Below are 20,231 nucleotides of genomic sequence, written 5' to 3'. Positions count from 1 at the left end.
AAAGGTTATTGTGCATCAAACATATCATGCTAGAATCATGTTATAAAGCGAATAAAGCTAAAACCCCATATGTTACCACACTTTTCTCATTCAAGTTATACAAGTTATCAACTCAATTTCGTCATGGAAATTTGGAAAGCGACTCAAAGGAAAGGAGAAAGAAACATACAAAGACATATTTTTAGGTTTTTTTTTAATTTTTTTTTTGTTATTTTTTTTTCTTTTCAACTTTTAAAAACACCAAACTAAAATATCCTACCCTCAAACTTGAATCCAACATTGTCCTCAATGTTAAAAAATATGGAATTGAACATGTAATTAGGACACAAAGCGATATGGAATAAGAGTATAAAACAAAGAAAACAAAAGAAAAAGAGAAAAGTCAGGGAAATTCCCTGTTTGTAAATGCAGCTCTTTTTAGCAAATCATCAAATGGATGTGAATGGTGCATGAATGATATGGTCTCAGAGCATGCTTGCTGTTGTGGAAAAATTTGGGGATGACAACAATGACCAACTTAATCTCATCCAAATCGCAAGCAAACATGCTGCAGTACACCACTTTGTTCGAATTTCCTTTGTCAAATTGGAATAGAGAGCCAGACCTACAAACAGAACAAACATCAACGAGCAAATAAGCAGCAGCAGCGAAGCAATCTAATGGAAAAACTAACAAAAAGTAAAACTTAAAGAAAGAAAACGAAGAAAAAGAAATTGGGTTGCCTCCCAATAGCACTAAGTTTACTGTCTTCAGCCAGACACTACTTTGCTCTAGTTGTTCTTGTACGCACGAACTACAGGATGAATACTTTCAACATGATCAACACCAGATTGAAGGCCATGAGCAGGATACAGGTCGAATTTAGCCTTCATATCCCCAAAACACAAAGTTAAAACTCCAGTGTCACATTGAATATTAGCCTTTGCAGTAGCTAGAAAGGGACATCCAAGAATAATCAGAATTTCAGTAGATGAATAACGCATAGGCCTTGTATCAAGAACAATAAGGTCCATCAGATAATAAAATTTGTCAATTTGCATCAACATATCTTCACTAGCACCACATGACTTCTTTACAGATCCATCGGCAAATTCCAATGTAATTGGGCTTCGTTTCAGTTCCCCAAGACCCAATTCCACATAAACTGAATATGGCATTAAATTCACGCTTGCTCCATGATCAACCAATACTTCTTCGAATTTATGACTCCCAATGACACAAGCTAGTGTAAGAATTCCAGGGTCCTAAAGCTTTGATGGATTTTTCCATAGATAGATATCACTCAACTTCTTGGTAAGAAAAACCTTTTCTTTGCCATTCAACTTGTGCTTATGTGAACAAAGACCCATGAGAAATTTGGCATAGGAAGGTGTTAGGAATGTCGGTACTACAAGATAGAGAATGCACAAGGTAAAGTAGAAAATGGACGCCAAGAATTTATGTGGTTCGGCAATTTATGCCTACGTCCACCAAACAAGGAATCTTCACTATATGAAAAAAGATGAATACAACAAGAGTAGTCTTACCAAGCCAAAGACAAGGCTTGATGGATACAAGAAAGTATAACACACACTTTCTATCACTCTAAACTTCACTCACACAATGTGTAGTGGAACACTCTCACTCTCACTCTTGGAGTGGAACTCTAGCTTTGGACTTGATCCTTTGCTACTCACTCTTTCTCTTGATTTGTTGGTTCACTACAACATCACACCCATATTTATAGGTGAGGGTTTGGCATTCTACTAGTTTCTAGTGTATTCTTCAAACCTCTAGCATAGAAAGATCTAGACTAGCCACAAAAGTGTGGCTTCTAGATCTTTCCATTTGCAACCAAGGAAGCTAGTACTCTCTAGCTTCTTCCATCAACTTAATAACATGCTAGAATTGTCTAGCATGCTCCAGCCATCTCTCTTGCTTACTAGAATAATCTAGAACATTGATCATGGGCTGGACCATATACCAACAATCTCCCCCTCCAGTCCATGAGGGAGGAATTCCGATCATGACTCCAAGTTACCTGGAGTCCATCCCAGCAGCCTTAATGCAGAATTCCAACTTTGATTTTGTGACCACCTTTGTCAACATGTCTGAAGAATTATTATCGGTATGAATCTTCTTCAGCTGTAGCATCTTGTTCTCAATAGCATCTCTAATCCAGTGATAACGAATATCAATGTGCTTGGTGCGTGAATGGTATGCAGTGTTCTTGCTCAAATCCAGAGCACTCTGACTATCACAATAAACGCCATAATCACTTTGCTTAAAACCCAACTCTTGGAGAAACCGCTTCAGCCACAACAACTCCTTGCATGCTTCTGTAGCGGCTATGTATTCAGCCTCGGTTGTAGACAAAGCAACACACTTTTGCAACTTGGATTGCCAAGACACGGCTCCCCCTGCAAAAGTAAACAAGTACCCAGACGTAGATTTTCTGCCATCCAGGTCACCTCCCATGTCAGCATCTGTAAATCCTTCCAAGATTGGTTTGGAACCGCCAAAGCACAAGCACATCTTAGAAGTCCCCTTCAAATATCTGAGAATCCACTTAACAGCTTCCCAATGGTCTTTCCCTGGATTAGAGAGAAACCTGCTCACCACACCTACTGCATGAGCAATATCTGGCCGTGTGCACACCATTGCATACATGATACTTCCTACTGCTGAAGAGTAGGGAACAACTGCCATTTTCTCCTTTTCTTCATATGTTTTTGGACACGACTCTTTGCTCAACTTGATATGATTGGCTAAAGGTGAGCTTACCGATTTGGCTGCTTTCATGTTGAACCTTTCAAGCACCCGTTCAACATATTTTTCTTGTGACAGCCACAACTTCTTGGATTTTCTGTCACGAATTATCTCCATGCCCAAAATCTGCTTGGCTGGCCCTAAGTCCTTCATGTCAAAGGACTTAGATAACTCTTCTTTGAGCTTTTTAATCATAGAAGCATCTTGTCCGACAATCAACATGTCATCAACATAAAGCAATAAGATGATGAATGTACCTCCAGAAAATTGTTTGATATAGACACAAGAGTCAGCATGAGTTCTCTTGTACCCATTACTCACCATGAATGAGTTGAACTTCTTATTCCACTGTCTCGGAGCCTGCTTAAGACCATATAAACTTTTCTTGAGCTTGCACACCAAATTTTCTTTACCTTTGACTTCAAAGCCTTTGGGTTGCTCCATGTATATCTCCTCTTCTAAATTGCCGTGGAGAAATGCAGTTTTAACATCTAACTGCTCGAGCTCAAGATCCATGCTTGCTGCCATACCAAGGATAACTCGAATGGAAGTCATCTTCACCACCGGTGAGAAAATCTCATCAAAGTCAACTCCTTTCTTTTGACCAAAACCTTTGACAACCAAACGAGCCTTGTACCTTGTCATGTTGTCGTCTCTTTTCAATTTGAACACCCACTTGTTTTTCAATGCTTTCCTGCCCTTTGGAAGCTCCACCAGCTCATAGGTATTATTCTTTAATAAGGAATCCATCTCTGACTCCATTGCCTTCATCCATTTATCACTGTCGTTATGAGCTCTGGCCTCCTCATAAGTTTCGGGCTCTCCATAATTAGTCAACATGATATACTCTGATGAAGAATACTTGGTAGACGGTCTTCGACTTCTGCTGGATCTTCTGACCTGATATTCATTCTCTTGCGGGGCTAGAGGCTCCCCCTGATTGGATTCTCCTTGAATCTGCTCTTCTTGACTAGGCTCCCCCTGATCAGCAATCTCATGGTCTGGCACATCTTGATCAGGCTCCTCTTGATCAGCATTATCTGATTCTGCAGGCACTTCATTGGCAGTTGCTTCAGGGATGTCATCGTGACTTTCTTCATCTGAAGCTAATGGATCAACTCCTCTGACTGCGCCATCTGGTTGTGCCTCTTTATCCGAATCCCCAATTGTTTGATCTTCATAAAAGACCACGTCTCTACTTCGGATAAACTTCTTCTGGTATGGGTCCCATAATCTGTAACCAAAATCTTCACCGCCATAACCAAGAAAGATGCACGGTGTAGCTTTGTAGTCTAACTTCGATCTCTGCTCTTTGGGCACATGCACAAAAGCTTTGCAACCAAACACCTTCAGATGAGAGTAAGACACATCATTACCAGTCCATACTCTCTCTGGAACATCAAGACCTAATGGTACTGATGGAGATCGGTTGATCAAATAGCAGGCTGTCCTTACAGCTTCACCCCAGAACTGCTTAGATAACTTTGCAGTCCTCAACATACACCTGACTTTCTCCATGATGGTTCGGTTCATTCTTTCAGCAACACCGTTATGTTGTGGAGTTCCAGGAACTGTCTTCTCATGACGTATGCCATGTTTTACACAATACTCTCTAAACTGGTGAGATGTGTACTCGCCGCCGTTGTCGCTACGAAGGCACTTGAGAGGTTTCCCAGTTTCCCTCTCCACCATGGCATGGAACTCCTGGAATGTCTGAAACACCTGGTCTTTGGATTTCAACAAATACACCCACACCCTTCGTGAAGCATCATCAATATAAGTAACAAAATATTTATTTCTTCCAAGTGACTCGACTTCCATGGGACCACACACATCTGAATAAACAAGATCTAACAAGTTTCCTTTCTTTGTAGATGGAACAGAAAAACTAACTCTTCTTTGTTTTCCGAATAAACAATGCTCACAAGAGTTTAACGACGTACCTTTGGCAAAGGGAATATGAGACTTCTTTGCCAAAACTTGTAGGCCTTTCTCGCTCATGTGGCCTAGCCTCTTATGCCACAAGTCTAGAGATGAGTCTTCCACAGCATTCAACTCACCTTTCAAAACCTTGGCATTTGACCGGTACAACGTACAACAAAGTCGTGCTCTTGCTACCACCATTAAGCCTTTAGTAAGCTTCAATTTTCCTTCGCCAATATGGTGATAATATCCTTGTCGATCAAGGGTACCGATGGATATCAGATTGAGACGTATATCAGGAATATGTCTCACATCTTTCAACATCAATTGGCAGCCGAGATTAGTTCTTAAGCAGATATCACCAATTCCAAGAATTTTGGAATAGCTTTCATTCCCCATCTTCACTATGCCAAAGTCACCTTCTTTGTATGTACTGAAGAACTCCCGTTTGGACGTAGCATGGAAGGAAGCTCCATTGTCAAAGATCCATTCAATGTCTCTGTCAGAGTTGCCCATATGCAGACATTCACTAACAGACAATATTTCTGGTACATCACCACATATGACAGCAGTGGTATTGCCAGTATCATCTTTCTTCTGATTGTTTCCTTCCCTTTGCTCTCTCTTCCAAACTCGACAATTTTTCTTCATATGGCCTTCTTTGCCACAATGGTGGCATGCACCCCTGAACCTTGACTTGGATCGGCTAGGACTCCTGCCATGACCTCTAGGCCCTCTACTCTTGCTTCTTCCGCGGTTCTCTGTGACAAATACTTGGCTGCTATCTGTGCCAGAAGTCTTTCTCCTTGTTTCTTCATTGAGCATGCTATTTTTAACATTATCAAGAGTAAGAACACCATTAGAAGCAGAGTTACTTATACTCACCACAAAGGTCTCCCAACTGTCTGGCAAGGATCCAAGTAACAAGAGCGCTTGTAGCTCGTCCTCGATCGTCATTTTCATAGTAGCCAACTGGTTGATGATATTCTGGAAATTGTTCAAGTGTTCTGCTACACTTAAACCATCCTTGTACTTCACATTGATGAGCTCTTTGATCAAGAAGGCTTTCTTGGCTGGGGTCTTCTTCTTGAACAAGGACTCAAGCTTCGTCCAAAACTCGCGAGCATTGGTTTCATTAGACACATGGTGAAAAACACTATCATCCACCCATTGTCTAATTGTGCCAATAGCCTTGCGATTCATCTTCTTCCACTCGGCATCGGACATGCTCTCGGGCTTAGCGGCATCTCCTTCAATTGGCTCATGCAAATCCTTGCAATAGAGAATGTCCTCCATCCTTGGCTTCCATGTTACCCAATTGGAGTTGGTGAGTTTGATCATAGTGCCACTTCCTTCCATCTCGTAGTACGAGCCAACCGGGCTCTGATACCACTTATTAGGAATGTCGGTACTACAAGATAGAGAATGCACAAGGTAAAGTAGAAAATGGACGCCAAGAATTTATGTGGTTCGGCAATTTATGCCTACGTCCACCAAACAAGGAATCTTCACTATATGAAAAAAGATGAATACAACAAGAGTAGTCTTACCAAGCCAAAGACAAGGCTTGATGGATACAAGAAAGTATAACACACACTTTCTATCACTCTAAACTTCACTCACACAATGTGTAGTGGAACACTCTCACTCTCACTCTTGGAGTGGAACTCTAGCTTTGGACTTGATCCTTTGCTACTCACTCTTTCTCTTGATTTGTTGGTTCACTACAACATCACACCCATATTTATAGGTGAGGGTTTGGCATTCTACTAGTTTCTAGTGTATTCTTCAAACCTCTAGCATAGAAAGATCTAGACTAGCCACAAAAGTGTGGCTTCTAGATCTTTCCATTTGCAACCAAGGAAGCTAGTACTCTCTAGCTTCTTCCATCAACTTAATAACATGCTAGAATTGTCTAGCATGCTCCAGCCATCTCTCTTGCTTACTAGAATAATCTAGAACATTGATCATGGGCTGGACCATATACCAACAGAAGGGATTTGCCTGATAGCCTCAAGTAGTGGAATATTGATATGGACCTTTTTGAACAATTCCATGATCTCACTGAAATGATTATCCTTCTTTGGCCTGATCAAAGCTTGAGGAAAAGGAGGCTTGTCCTTATAAGCTGCAAAGGGATCAAACTTTGATAAATTAAGGGACTTTGAACTGTTTACTTGAGCATTTTTACCCTTTACATGCACCCGCTTCATTCTTTTTCAGGTTGGTCTCTCGGTCCCCATTCGCCATTTGAACTTTATTATCTACTTGTGTGCCACTCTTGAGTATGGTGATAGACTTGACTTGCTCATGCGACGGGTAACTAGAGCTAATCTCATATGCACCTTTCGGATTAGCTATGGGTTGACTTGGAAATTCGCGTTTCTGTCTTTCATTTACTGCACTAGCAAGCTGTCCCACTTGAATTTCCAATTTCTAAAGCGAAGCTTGAGTAGTTTGAATAGCAGCTTGTGTTTGTTGCTGGAAAGCTTGGGTACTTTATTGAAACGCAAGCTGACTTTGTGCAAGTACAGCTATGCTATCCTCCAAAGACGTTTTCTTAAGTTCAGAGAATCCTGGAGCAATCCCTTGAAGTTGTGTGTTCCCTTGTGAAGGATTCAATACATTTCGCTGATTTGCATAACTGAAATTAGGGTGACCCTGCCATCCCGAATTATATGTATTTGAGTATGGATTGTGCTTCGAAGAATATCCTCCTTGTCCAACAAAATTGACTTGCTCTTTATTGAAAAAGAAGTTATCGGACAAGTATTTGTAGCATGATCATTTTCTGAACAGATTGCACATACATCAAACTTGAGAGCTTGTTGAGAACTTTGAGGCGATAAGGTCTTGATTAGTGCTGCAATATTTCTGTTCATGGCAGCCATCTCAACTTGCATACCATCATTAGCATTTACTGCATATGCACCTCTTTTAGCCTGACGTCCCTTTGTATTAAATTGTTGCGAGTTCTCTACAAGTTCCTCACACATTTCTATCGTTTCCTCGTCACTCATCTTCATTAACATACCATTACAAGCGGAATCCACAATGGCTTTATTCGAATCATTTAATCCCTCATAAAATGCTTGTACCTGTTCATCCGGGCAGATTATGATTAGGACAATTGACAAGCAACTTATTAAATTGATCCCACACCACATGGAATGAGTCGCCATCTCTTTGAACGAAGGATTGAATCTCTCTTTTCAATTGTTTTTTCTTGTGTGCAGGGAAAACCTTCTTTATGAGCTTTTTAGCCAATTGTCCCCAAGCAGTGATGGAATTTGCAGGTAATGAACGCAATCACTTTTTGGCATCTCATTTTAAAGAAAAAGGGAATAAAAGCAATTTAATCTCATCGGCACTAAGTCCCTTAATGTGCTGCGTTTTACATATGTTGAAGAACTCTTGAATGTGTGCATAAGGATCTTCTTTTAGAGATTCTCCATTGAAGTGGGGAAGCATATTGAGCAACTGAGGAGATAACATACAAGTTCTGTCAATATTAGGTTGGAATGCAATGCACGAGGGCTGATCCAAATCCTAAGGATCAAAAGAATCCTTCATCGACCTTCAAACCAGCACAATTTCTTGATCTTGCTCAGCCATCTCTGATTCTTTTTCAAAAATTTGTGGAGTTTTGAGCACCTCTCATTGAGATAAATGTTTCCGTTGCTGGTTTTGTAAAGTCTGCTCAAGTTCGTGATCAATAGGAATAAGTGCTAGATTGAGTGATCAATGTCTTTGCATCTACCGTAATAGAACAAAACTAAGCAGTACCTAAAAAAACCAAACAAAACATAAGAAAGAAGAACACAAGGAAAAAAGGATAGAAAAAAAAATTACTAACAAATAAAATTTTAAACGAACTATGATAAGCAACAATTAAAGTTTAAATTGGAAAAAACAATCCCCAGCAACGGCGCCAAAAACTTGATGTGAATTTAAACTAACCTAATAAATAGATTAATTCAAACCAAATTTACACCTAAGTGCTTGAATCAGTTGTAGTGGAAATATGTAAATACGAGATCAAATCCACCGGAGTTGATTTTACAATTTAATCCTATAACTATTACTTAACAAATTGAAATAAAGATTGGATTTTTATCAAAGAATAGTTAAAATTAACAATGCTTAAATAGAAATATGATTGAGAACAAATGTAAGAAAACACTAAGGCTTTGATTCTACCACTAACTGTCATACCCTAGTATCAAATTGTCAACTCCTGAATTATCAAATTAATGAAAACAACTTCTGTGCATATGTCTGTGGTCAGGTACACATGCCAATAATTTCCCAAAGAGATGTGAATTTTACTGTGGTCCGGCTTAAACTCAACTATTTCTGTAGTCTACATATATCCTTGGTCCGGTATACACAAACATGTAGAAATCCAATTAAGTATGGTGAGAAATAAATTAACCACTTATCAACTTGGTCACGTCAAACAAATAGCTAATTTTCTAGGAAGCCACACAAACCAATATTCGTCTACGGTCGGATCAAAATATAAGTTCATGATTCTCATTCATGAAGCATCAATAGAATCCAATTAATGGTCATAAATAAATTCATATGCAAATAATTTCAATATCAAAATCCTAGGCTATGGTCAAAAGCACAAAGAACCCAATATCAAAATTGCAAGCCAACTAGTGAATGAAAACTAATCATCAATATGGAATTCACAAATTGAACAATCAAATAACTAGAATAATCATAATTATGGCTTCCTCTTAGCCTTAGCTAAGAATTTTGAACCCCATGAACGAAGAATTCATAGTAATTCTAAGAAGGAAATTTTGCATAAAATAAAACTAGAGAAGAATAACCAAATCAAATCCTCCCTGCCACTACTACCCTATCTGCTTTTAATTAAATGGATGAAGCCAATGTAATTAGGAAGACTAAAACATATAAGATGTGTCAAAAACTTGTTGAATTCCACTTTTATCAATAAGCATCTTAATCCTTATAAATTACAAAAACTAAAGTAATTTAATAAAAATAGTTTCAATGAGGCACTAACAAATATAAATAATAGGGTAACAATTGTAATAAATATGTGTCTATCAAATAGCAACAATATTTTTAAACCAAAAAATAAGTTCTGATGTGACATGACATAGAGATGCCAAAATTCATCAAAAGTAAACGTTCGAAGATTAGGTAATGAAACGAAATCATCGACGGTTAGAAATGGAAATCACAATTTAACATTCATTTAGCTCCGATTTTGATGAATTTTTTAAACTAAATTCCTCAATCCTAGAAGAATATAAGGAACAAACCCGATCATCAACTTCGAAATATTTACACTACTGGATACCTCAAAAGCTTACGTTCTACTTAATGCAAGTACAAAATAAACTCTAAATGTTTGTTGAATCTATTGTTTTGACGGCATTTGCAATCTACGAAACTAGTTTCCACGATCCAACTATCAAACTTGTTTGTATATACTCCAGACCACATATACCAAAAATCATCCAAAACAAACATTTCAAGATTTGGTAATGAGAAATCCTTCGCATGTTAGAAATGAAAAATCAAGATTTAAAGGCTATATATAGGACCTTTGGTTTTCATAATTGTTTTGAAAAACAGTAATTTAGAGTAAAACCACACACTTAATTGTCCTGATCATCAAATTCGATGATTTACCATTTGAAATTAAATTAAAAACATAAGGGAAAAAAATAATTTTTTCAGCTTTGCTTGACGAATTAGGTGCAAGTTGTCAGACCCACATATAACGATTCGTCAGCCATCACTTCTATATTCGTTGGGCAAACCTAAAATCTTTCCCCTAATTTTTTGCCAAAATATCAATTTCACAACTAGATAATTATAATTAAGTAACTTAGTTTTGAAACATCATAGAGAGGCGAAGTTGAAAACAAATAAGTTTTAAAATCGTGACACCTTTTTAGGGTAAAATACAAAATTTTAACATTAATGGAATATTTATAAGGAATCTGGAAGTAGTTCTACCAACTGAAAACATATATGTGAGGCATAAAATGTTGCTAAAATGGGGTTTCACTCTCAAGAAATATCAACGAAAAGCATTACATTAATTTTAAAAACATTGTGGTGAGGCGAAAGTTAAAACAAACAGACTTAATAATGATTTCTGTACGAAATTGCAAAATGGCCTAAAAATATTGAGTGTTAACCCACGTTTTTTGTGTGAAAATGAAATTTTTTTCGTGAGCATTAAGCAAATCTTTATAGGGCATCTCAAAGTGTTTTTACCAATTATTGACCCACAAATGTATTTCTAATAGAAAAACCCAAAAAATAAGTAAACAAATAGGGTAAATTACCTAAAACTACCTCAATTATTAGGTCATTAACAATACCTCGTCTTTAAAAAGTTTCAATGTCATTGCAACAAATTGACCAACAATTGACGGAAGGTATGACTGTAATCGTATCCAGCTTAGATTTCATTGAGTGGTTGGATATGCATTGTACTTCGCGATTCTGTTGAGTGGTCCGGAATCATATCCACTCGGATTCCGTTGAGAGGTCCAGAATCCCTTCTACTCTGCGATTCCGTTGAGTGGTTCGGAATCATATCTTGGTATAGATTCTGCTAAGTGGTCCGGAATCCCACTTGGTGTTTTGGTTCCGTTGAGTGGTCCGGGACCTGATGTTAATGGATTTCGTTGAGTGGTCTGAAATTGCATCATTTGACATGTTGGTTCCTTGGCTTCGATTTCAGCTTCAGAGATGTAGGCTTCGGTCGAACTGTGTCACTCTAGCCCTGCATTTTGGTGTATTGTATGTGTTATTGAATGGTGTGATTATTGGATAGTGTTGGAATGCATATGTGTGGGTGAATGGCAAGATGACTAGAGAATATTATTGTGCTTCGTAGAATGTTCCTTGAGGTGATACATGCTTGAATTGTGGTATTATGATGAGACGTAGTGAGATATGCGGTGAATGTTTGAGTGAGGTGAACTACGAATAGCTTGATCTCTGTTTAGGGTACGTAGGCAGTTTAACGAGGAGGTTAGATGCAGTCATAAATTATACGAAAAATTACTGTGCGATTCAATTCTCGAGTTGTGCCTTGTGATAGGGATTTTACCACTTGCAAAAGTAGGGATAAAAACACTTAAAAATACTTGCAAGAGTACAAGGTTGTCGTAGTATAGCAGCTCAAGTAAGGTCGTTTTCCACAGGGATTGAATGAATAATTTATGTTAAAACCAAATCTTAGTTAATTATTTGAAAATAAAGTTTAGAAGAGGTTGATTTTATGACCTAAAATATTAAAAACGAATTTAACTGAAAACAATTATATAAATTGGCAAAGTAAAGAAAACCAAAGAAAATAGTTTTTGAAAATAAATTTAAGCACTAAGGTTTCGCCGTCACCTTAACAATCCTACGTAGTTCTTCCAATTACTTATGAATTACACATGCATATTTTGAAGGTTTGGTTTTCCTAAAGTATGCCCTACTAGGAACCTCGAACATAGAACATATATCTAATATACAACCCATATGTGGTGTCCAGATCGAATGTGAACATGCAAGACTCATTAAGTTTTGTGAAATCCTTTTGAAAAACCATATAACCCTTAAGACGTGTCGTCTATCCTAAGAAGTTACACATATTAACCACAAGAAGCCAGCACCAATTCCAGGGACAGCCCTTCACCAAAATTGCATCAAATTACTTTTCTAAATATCCAAATGGTGGCCAATCATGAAGACAATTAGATAGTTTAAATTACAGTAATTAATAATTCAAAACTTGCATGCATAATATATATCATAAGCAAATTGAAAAGAAACTACATATTCTTACTAAGGCTTGTGGCCTCACCCTAGCAAACGAAACTAGTTACTAACAACCATAAAACAAAATATTATTAAGAACATGGATAGAAAACACCTTGAAAATAAACTTGAATCCTCCAAAGTACTGTGTGCGTGCTCCTCCTATTCTCTCTTCCACTTTTGCCCTAATGGCTAAATATCTTATTTATACTAATACAAAATAAAACCCTAAAAGGTCTTAGAATAAAACTAGGAAACATAATAAAATAATAAAACAAAAAAATAAAAGGTGTCCTATTTGAACTAGAATTCAGAGTTCTCAACAAATCAGACTTTTGACCAATCAAATCAACTCCGATTTGGTCCCAAAATGTCTCTTTTGAAAGCTGGAGAGGTCCCATACAAATCCTTAGAAGGAATCTTCCTCAAAATATGACATCGCAACCTTCAAAGTACCCAAAACGTCCAGAAACGTCAATCTGGGAAAGCTGCGCGCTGGGCCTTAATTTCATCGCCATGGTCAAACAACTTGGTAGCAAAATCTGAAATTTTGATACAATCATCTTGAAAGACTCACGAACATCCTCCAATTGGAATCACTCCAAAATTCATCTGTTTGGTTACTTTTTTCTCCAGAGAAAGTCGAATATCCTACATTAGAAATATATAACAAAGTATCAAAATTCATCCAAAATAACCAACAAATTAATACTAAGATTAGGGTTAAATATATGGTAAAATATTGACTCATCACTTTGTCATATCCCGGAGGCGGGGTAAGTTAGAGATATGGGTATTTGGTGACATCATGTGTCGATCCTGGAGGTGACATCATGTGTCGATCCTGGACGTATGTCGGGATCGGGGTGTGACACCGACAATATGCTTAAGGCTACTGTAGCTAATTATTGTTACAATAATGGTTTGGATCCACTATTACTTGTTAAACTAAAGAGGTGGTTGAACAAATTCTTAGCATTCCAATTAGTTTTGATGCTTTGACTGCCAAGTGTATCTGAAGTGGAATAAGTGATGGTAATTTTTCAGTTAAATCTGCTTATTTTTGGGCCATTAGGCCTAGTGCTTTTTCTAATTGGCGATGGAATCTCATTTGGAAACTTCATATTCCTCCAAAGTTAAGAGTTTCTTCTTATGGCTGCTCTATCTTGATAAGATCCTCACTAATGAACAAAGGCTGAAAGTCTTACATTACTTTTAGAAATATAGCGATGAGGCAAAGGTGAAAACTACTATATTTAATGATGATTTTATACAAAATTGCAAAACCCACTAAAATTAATGAGCACCCACATTTTCGTGAGAAATGCAAATATTTTGTCTTCCCAAAATATTCTCCGTTAGCATTAAGAGAACATTTATAAAGCATTTGGAAATGTTTCTACCAATTATTGAGCCACACATTTAGTTTGAATGGTATACAAAGAAAAAATCAATCCGATCAGCTATTTTAACAAATCTTGCGTCACACCAATGACATCAGCCATGTTCCTATCAATGAAAGATATGGGAAACTGATTGAGGAAATTAATATTAATTAAAGACCATAACTTGAGATAGCTTGTGCTTAATTTCTTAGAAATAGGATAGTAGGTCTGAACTGAGCATCACATTCAAAGCAAGAAAATTAAAGGAAAAAAAAATAGTAGGTCTGTAATGAGGCCCAAAACGTTTCTCAAATGATGTTTCACCCTCAAGAAATATCAACATAAAGTTTTACATTAGTCTTCAGAAGCAACTCATCTAGATGTAGGTCTTATCAAACCAAGACAATTACATGATACAAAACTTTTAAAGGAAAACTAATGAAAAGGGCTTGAAAACTTTGAGTTTTAATGATAAGGACAAAATAAAGGGTAAAGTGAATAGTACCAGGATTGACTTTTTAGTGTAAAAATGTGGTTTTTGGTTAAAGTGAACAGTATCAGGTGCTTTTCGTTAAAGTTCCCAACTTTTAATTGCTAAAAAAGACTCCACGCTCAGTTTAAACGCACAGAACAGATGTTGATGGAAAATGCGCACCCATCAATGTGTTTGATCTTGTCACTATAGTCTTGTATACAAGTTAGAAAGTCTTATTTTATGATGTAAAAAGTCTTTATTTATCTTACATTAGTTTTGGATTTTTTTTTTTTTAATTTTGTAATGGGAATTAAGTCTACAAGTTGCAGAATTGGCAGAAGAGTTATACAAAGAAATCAACCCGAAAGGCTAATTTAACAAATATTGCGCCACACCAATGAGATCAGCCATGTTGATATCAATGAAAGAGATGGGAAACTGATTTGTCGAAATTAATATTAATTAAAGACCATAACTTGAGCTAGCTTGTGCTTAATTTCTTATAAATAGGATAGCAGGTTTGAACTAAGTATCACATTCACAGCAAGCAAATTAGATCATCAACAGAGAGAGAGACCATCCCAATCCCAACTACACTATACGATATGGCTCCACCTGTACTACCAAGCCCTTTTCTGCTGAAAGCAGATATCAACAACAAGTATTTGCGCTATCAACTTGATGCAGAAAGCGACCTTAATGAGATTGTCCAGTTTTCCGAGGACAATGAAAACAGCAGGTTCATAAAGTTCACCACCGAGAAGCCAAACAATGAGGACTACGCCGACAAGAATTATGTGCATATCAAATGCTCCTACAACGGCAACTACTTGAGAAGGGTGGACCAAAACAGGCTATTGGTCCTGGCCGCAGCTGCTGACCGAAATGAAACCAAAGACAATTGGGCTTGCACATTGTTCAAGGTCGAGCCTGTCGGACCACCTGACAGCAACAACCTAATCACACGCTGCCGATTACGTCACTTGCAAAGCGACCTCTTAACCAGGCCGTTCATTGAAAACAGATTCGAATTACGCCTCAACCAAAAAACACCTGATGCTGGAGGGGTGGATATCTACTCAGTCTTTCAAGTCAGATGTTGATTATCAGTATGCATGATGTTTGTGGGTAACGTCTCTGGAAACCCTCACGAGACTTCACTCGTCCCATTTGGGTCACCTATGGGTTTAAAAGGCTTGTTGCATGTGCGAATGCAATCGTGTTCCCCGCGAAAGTGGCATTGGTTTTCATCACTACTTTTTTCCTTGTTTTTAGTTTTTGAATTTCGCTGTAATCCGTGTGTTTGTAGCAATAATAATAAACTCATGTCTTATCTTTGTGTTTGGATAAGTCATCTGCAAGTGTATGATTCACTAGCTTTTAGTGTAATCTGTGTGTTTGTTGCAGTAATAATAAAGATTAGTAATTCAGTTGTCTAACTAATCTGCATGTTCAAAACTCAACTCAATTAGAATTTTTTGCTTTGCTTGAAAGTGGGGAGCTTAATGGATAGCAATGAAGTACCCGAGATATCTTTTTTATATATCTAAACCATAAATTTGGAATTAGGGATCGTTAGATATAACCAAACACAAAGTTTGAAAAATTCAAATTTCAGCTAATCATTTTTTCAGAGGGACTCAAAGTTTGCGAAGGGAATTGACGACGGAGCTCGCAAGGGGAGAGTATTTGGTTTTTGCAGCAAACGGTAAAAACGGCGGTTAAAAACTCGGGAAAACTGTCCTTTAAGTGTCGTTTTTTGCAGCGAAGAGCAGGTATCCATTTTCTTTATAAATTTCTCCTTCCTGCATTTCTTCTCGGGTACAATTGGCAGATATCTTCCCAAGGGCTTTAGGAATTTAGGAATAATAATTTTTTAGTTAAAATGGTTATTGAGATTTACATAACTCCTTGCTTTGGTCCTTGAGATTTGAAATTGATAGAATTGGTCCCTGAGTTTGTCCATAATCAATCATTTTCGTCATTCTGTGAAAAATCTCCATAAAATAAGGATAAAATTTTAAAAATACCCTCAATTTTTCTCAAATCATGTTGGCCTATTGTTTATTACGTTGAGGGTAATTTTATCATTTTAATTCTTATTTAACACAATTTTTCACCGAATGACCAAAATTATTGATGGTGGATTATCTCATGGACCACTTCTATTGATTTTGAATCTCAATGACCAAGGTGATGAGTTAGGCAAATCTCAATGACTCCATTTTGACTAAAAAGCCTTAATTATGACATTTACTATCCAACTTGAGGGGACTATGCAGAATTAATATGATCAAATCATTTTTTTATATATACAAATTATAGCGTTTATGAAATAAATATATTTAGTTGTTAAACAAAGAGATCATTGGAATCGAAGTCGCACCAACGTGCATATACATGATTATAAGAATCATCTACGATATTGATAAAATCATATTCTATTACTTTGATTTTATGAATGACTTACTTTCTTTGATATGACGTGCGAGATGAATTGATTGTGACAACTATTATGGTAGTATTATTATGTATGTAGTTTTTACTATATATATATATATAGGTATTGAAATATCCCACATCAACCATATCTCTAAGTAGAGAAGAGTTTAAATATCCTATCTTCACTCTATCTAACACCGAGGCCTTTTGTAATAAAACCTCACACTTGACGGATTGTGCGGGTAGTAATTACCAAGTTGGGACTATATCAATATTGTTGGATATGGGCCCTAAGTCCGTCTTTTTGATAATTCTACAACAGGTGATTTTAAAATGGAGGTTATTCGATTGATTTTGATGAGATAGAACTTGATCCACTCATACTTTGTTCATTGACCCCTTAGGACATAGCAAGAATCATGAGAACCTCAGTGGTGGTAAGTGGGCTTGGCAGTGAGGTATCATCCTTTGGATTTTGGGTGATGATTCCTCTACTGCATATTTATTTTGTCAGTAATATTTGCATGATCACACTCTTGATTATGCATAGCACTACACTTTTATGTGTTTATTGTTGTATGAAACTTCTAGCTGCTCTGATATGATGTAATAATGGGATCTAAACCCTAAATATATGTTCCCAAGAGGGAAGGTTGATTAGGAAAATTTGTAGCAACTTTTGATTTATTATTAATGAATGTTTTGATTCAAATTCACGCACATCGTAATTATCTTACTATGGCTTCGTTATTAAGTTGGCTTCTGAAGTCATCCCTGAAAGGGGCCATATGGTCAATTTAGTGACGGCCAAGATATCTCGACCTCGTAACTTGTGTTATTGGGGTTGGGGTGTCAAAATGATTGGATTAACAACGAGAACATCCGAGGTAATGTGAAATTCCGTTCCTGAATTTCACTATTGTAATTTAGATATTTTGTATTCGCAGGATTTTATAGTATTTTCGCGAATTTAAATTAATTTTATATTTTAATTACTTAATTACAAAGTTTTAATTTTTGAAAATAATCATTTAAAATCCATAGACTTTTGGATCACTCTTAAAGTTTTCTAATTGAGGTCAACCCCACGAGCGGATAGGTGAAGGCCGTTCATGAATTGGGACGAGAAAGGAGACGTTATGGATGTTAGAAGTTTCAGAAAATGAGGGGGAGGAGAGCAAGAAGGGGAAAGGAGTGAGGAGAGAATGAGGGAATCAGATCCCCCCTTTGACCCATTTTCGTGAGTGACCCGACCCAGTTCAGGTAGCCATTTCTTATGGTTTTCCGTCGGTTTTTTCGGCGAACCACATCAAACAACCTCCTGGGGAAACACTCGTTGGCCCCCCTCTACCCATTCCACCCAAAAATAAATGGATTTTCGCCTTCAAATTGTGAAACCCTCACGGTGGGTGCAACGGGGTTCACGGTGGCGATCTATCAAATTCGAAGGTAACTCCATTAACCACCACCACCATAAGGCTCCCCTCAACCTTAGGAACAAATCCCAAGCCGTGGAGGAGGCGTTGGAGCTACTATGGAGGTCGAATCGAGGACACCCAAATTCTAGGGTTTCGGTTGATCGAGGGAAATTCAGAGCACTTTCCATCTGAATTGGACTTCAACTCATGTATGAAAATTACTCTGCTTATTGAGATCTACATGCCTGTAAAATTTTCTAATTTTTTTGAAATAGCTGAATTTTTCGGCATGTCTAGCGCGATCAGCCACCACGTGCATCGGCGCATGGATCGAGACCCCACCTGACCATTCTAGGCTAATTTTGATACCCGATTCCATCTATGACATCCATTTAATGAAATCCCAATATTTTAATATAGTTTCATAGTTGACCGTCTAGTCGACCGCCACTTGGTTATTATATGAATTGACGATCCGACCATTGAATCGACACAGAACTTGTTTCCCATCTTGTTTCCTTATTTCACTTTCATTTTGTTTAGCCCTTCTAAATTAAGTACTTAGTTCTTGTATTGTCTCTTCAAGTCGTTGCTATATTCCTTGGACTTCCGCTCGATTCCGTTGAATAATCCGAAACTGGGTTTCCATTAGGGTTCCATTGAGTGATGGCCCGAAATCCTTTCTAACCCGCGATTCCATTGAGCGATGGTCTAGAATCATATCCACTTGGATTCCGTTGAGTGATGGTTCAAAATTCCTTTTAATCTGCAATTCTGACGAGTGATGGTCTGGAATCGTATCCACTTGGATTCCATTAAATGATGGTCTGAAATCCCTTTGGATGATGGACAAGTTATTTAGCTTCACCTTTGGGTGATAGACAAGTATTGCCTTCGGGCGAGTATGATATCCCTAGTTGCGTACCTCACTAATGAGATTTACAGATTTGCCTTCGGGTGTTATTACCATTTCACAGCACTGGTTTAACATACATGTTTTACGAATGTTTTACATGGCATGCTAGGGTTTTTATAAAACCTACTACGTGGTATTATATATATGTTTTCAAAATAGAGGGTTATTATATTCAAAAATAAAATGTTTTCCTACTATTAGTATTATTATTATAAACTTTGGTCCACTCACCTTTTTTGTTTGCGCCCCCCTCAGGAGTTAGGATCGAGGCACATGATCTCGGCGTCAGGGCATTTTGGCATAGGTATCCTCAAGTCTTCTCAGTATAGGTCTCATTTCCTTGTTCATATCTTTTCTTAGTAATTCTTCCATATTATTCTTAGTAGTTGTATGCTCTGAACACGTTCTTGCAATGACATTTTTCGTTCTAATTGCATATTCTTGTTTTTGCATGCATGTTTAAAATGGCTTCGTCACCCTCGGATGTCGGCCAGCACATGCCTACCCTGGTATGTGGGGATATCGGGGTTGGGACGTGTCAAGTAAAGCCCAAAACATTGCATAAATTGGGGCTTTTACTCAAGAATATTAATGTAAAGCCTTACATTAGTTTTAAAACATCATGGAAAGGCGAAGGTGAAAACAAGTGGATTTAATGATGATTTTTTGCCACTCAGTACTACGGTTTGGTGGTATTCCTCTCAACTGGGAAGTGAGAGGTCTTAGGTTTGAATCTCGTGGATGGCGAATTTGATACCAAATTAGGCTGCCCTTTGTGTGGCATAGCCGAACTCGTCCTCCCCTTAGTGTAAAAACATCGATGTATTTAAAAAAATGATATTTTTTTTACAAATTTTCAAAACCGTTTAAAAATCATGACATATATATATGTGTCTAAAATGCAATTCTTTATTTTCACAAAATATTTTATTGAACATTAATTAAATATTTATAAGGCATTTGAAAGTTGCTCTACCAATTACAGAGCCACAAATGCATTTCTAATAGATTATGAGTGCTACTAAAACCACCCCCTTGTCTTATTTTCCCACCCACCTTGTAATCAAAATGTTAATCACATAATTATCCTTTTAGCAAAAGACTTTTAAATC

General features: G+C 37.3%; 2 protein-coding genes across 2 annotated transcripts; one reads left to right on the top strand and one right to left on the bottom strand.

Moving 5' to 3' along the window:
- Nucleotides 1-770: 770 nt before the first annotated feature.
- LOC139188418 (uncharacterized) lies at nt 771-8,286 on the bottom strand. Its single transcript, XM_070805751.1, has 6 exons — nt 8,257-8,286; nt 7,482-7,769; nt 7,204-7,332; nt 6,870-7,107; nt 6,659-6,799; nt 771-1,144 (listed from the first exon to the last, which is right to left on the bottom strand). Exons 1-6 carry the CDS (start codon nt 8,284-8,286, stop codon nt 771-773), a joined length of 1,200 nt encoding a protein of 399 aa, XP_070661852.1.
- Nucleotides 8,287-14,948: 6,662 nt separating this feature from the next.
- LOC103422041 (uncharacterized) lies at nt 14,949-15,446 on the top strand. The gene has a single exon (XM_008360078.1). The coding sequence runs from the start codon at nt 14,949-14,951 to the stop codon at nt 15,444-15,446; it is 498 nt and encodes a 165-aa protein (XP_008358300.1).
- The last annotated feature ends 4,785 nt before the right edge of the window (nt 15,447-20,231 follow it).

This window comes from Malus domestica, chromosome 10 (assembly GCF_042453785.1).
Source record: "Malus domestica chromosome 10, GDT2T_hap1".
Classification (NCBI taxonomy): domain Eukaryota; kingdom Viridiplantae; phylum Streptophyta; class Magnoliopsida; order Rosales; family Rosaceae; genus Malus; species Malus domestica.
The sequence above is the reverse complement of the archived record's forward strand: the minus strand, read 5'-3'. Positions and strand labels throughout refer to the sequence as shown.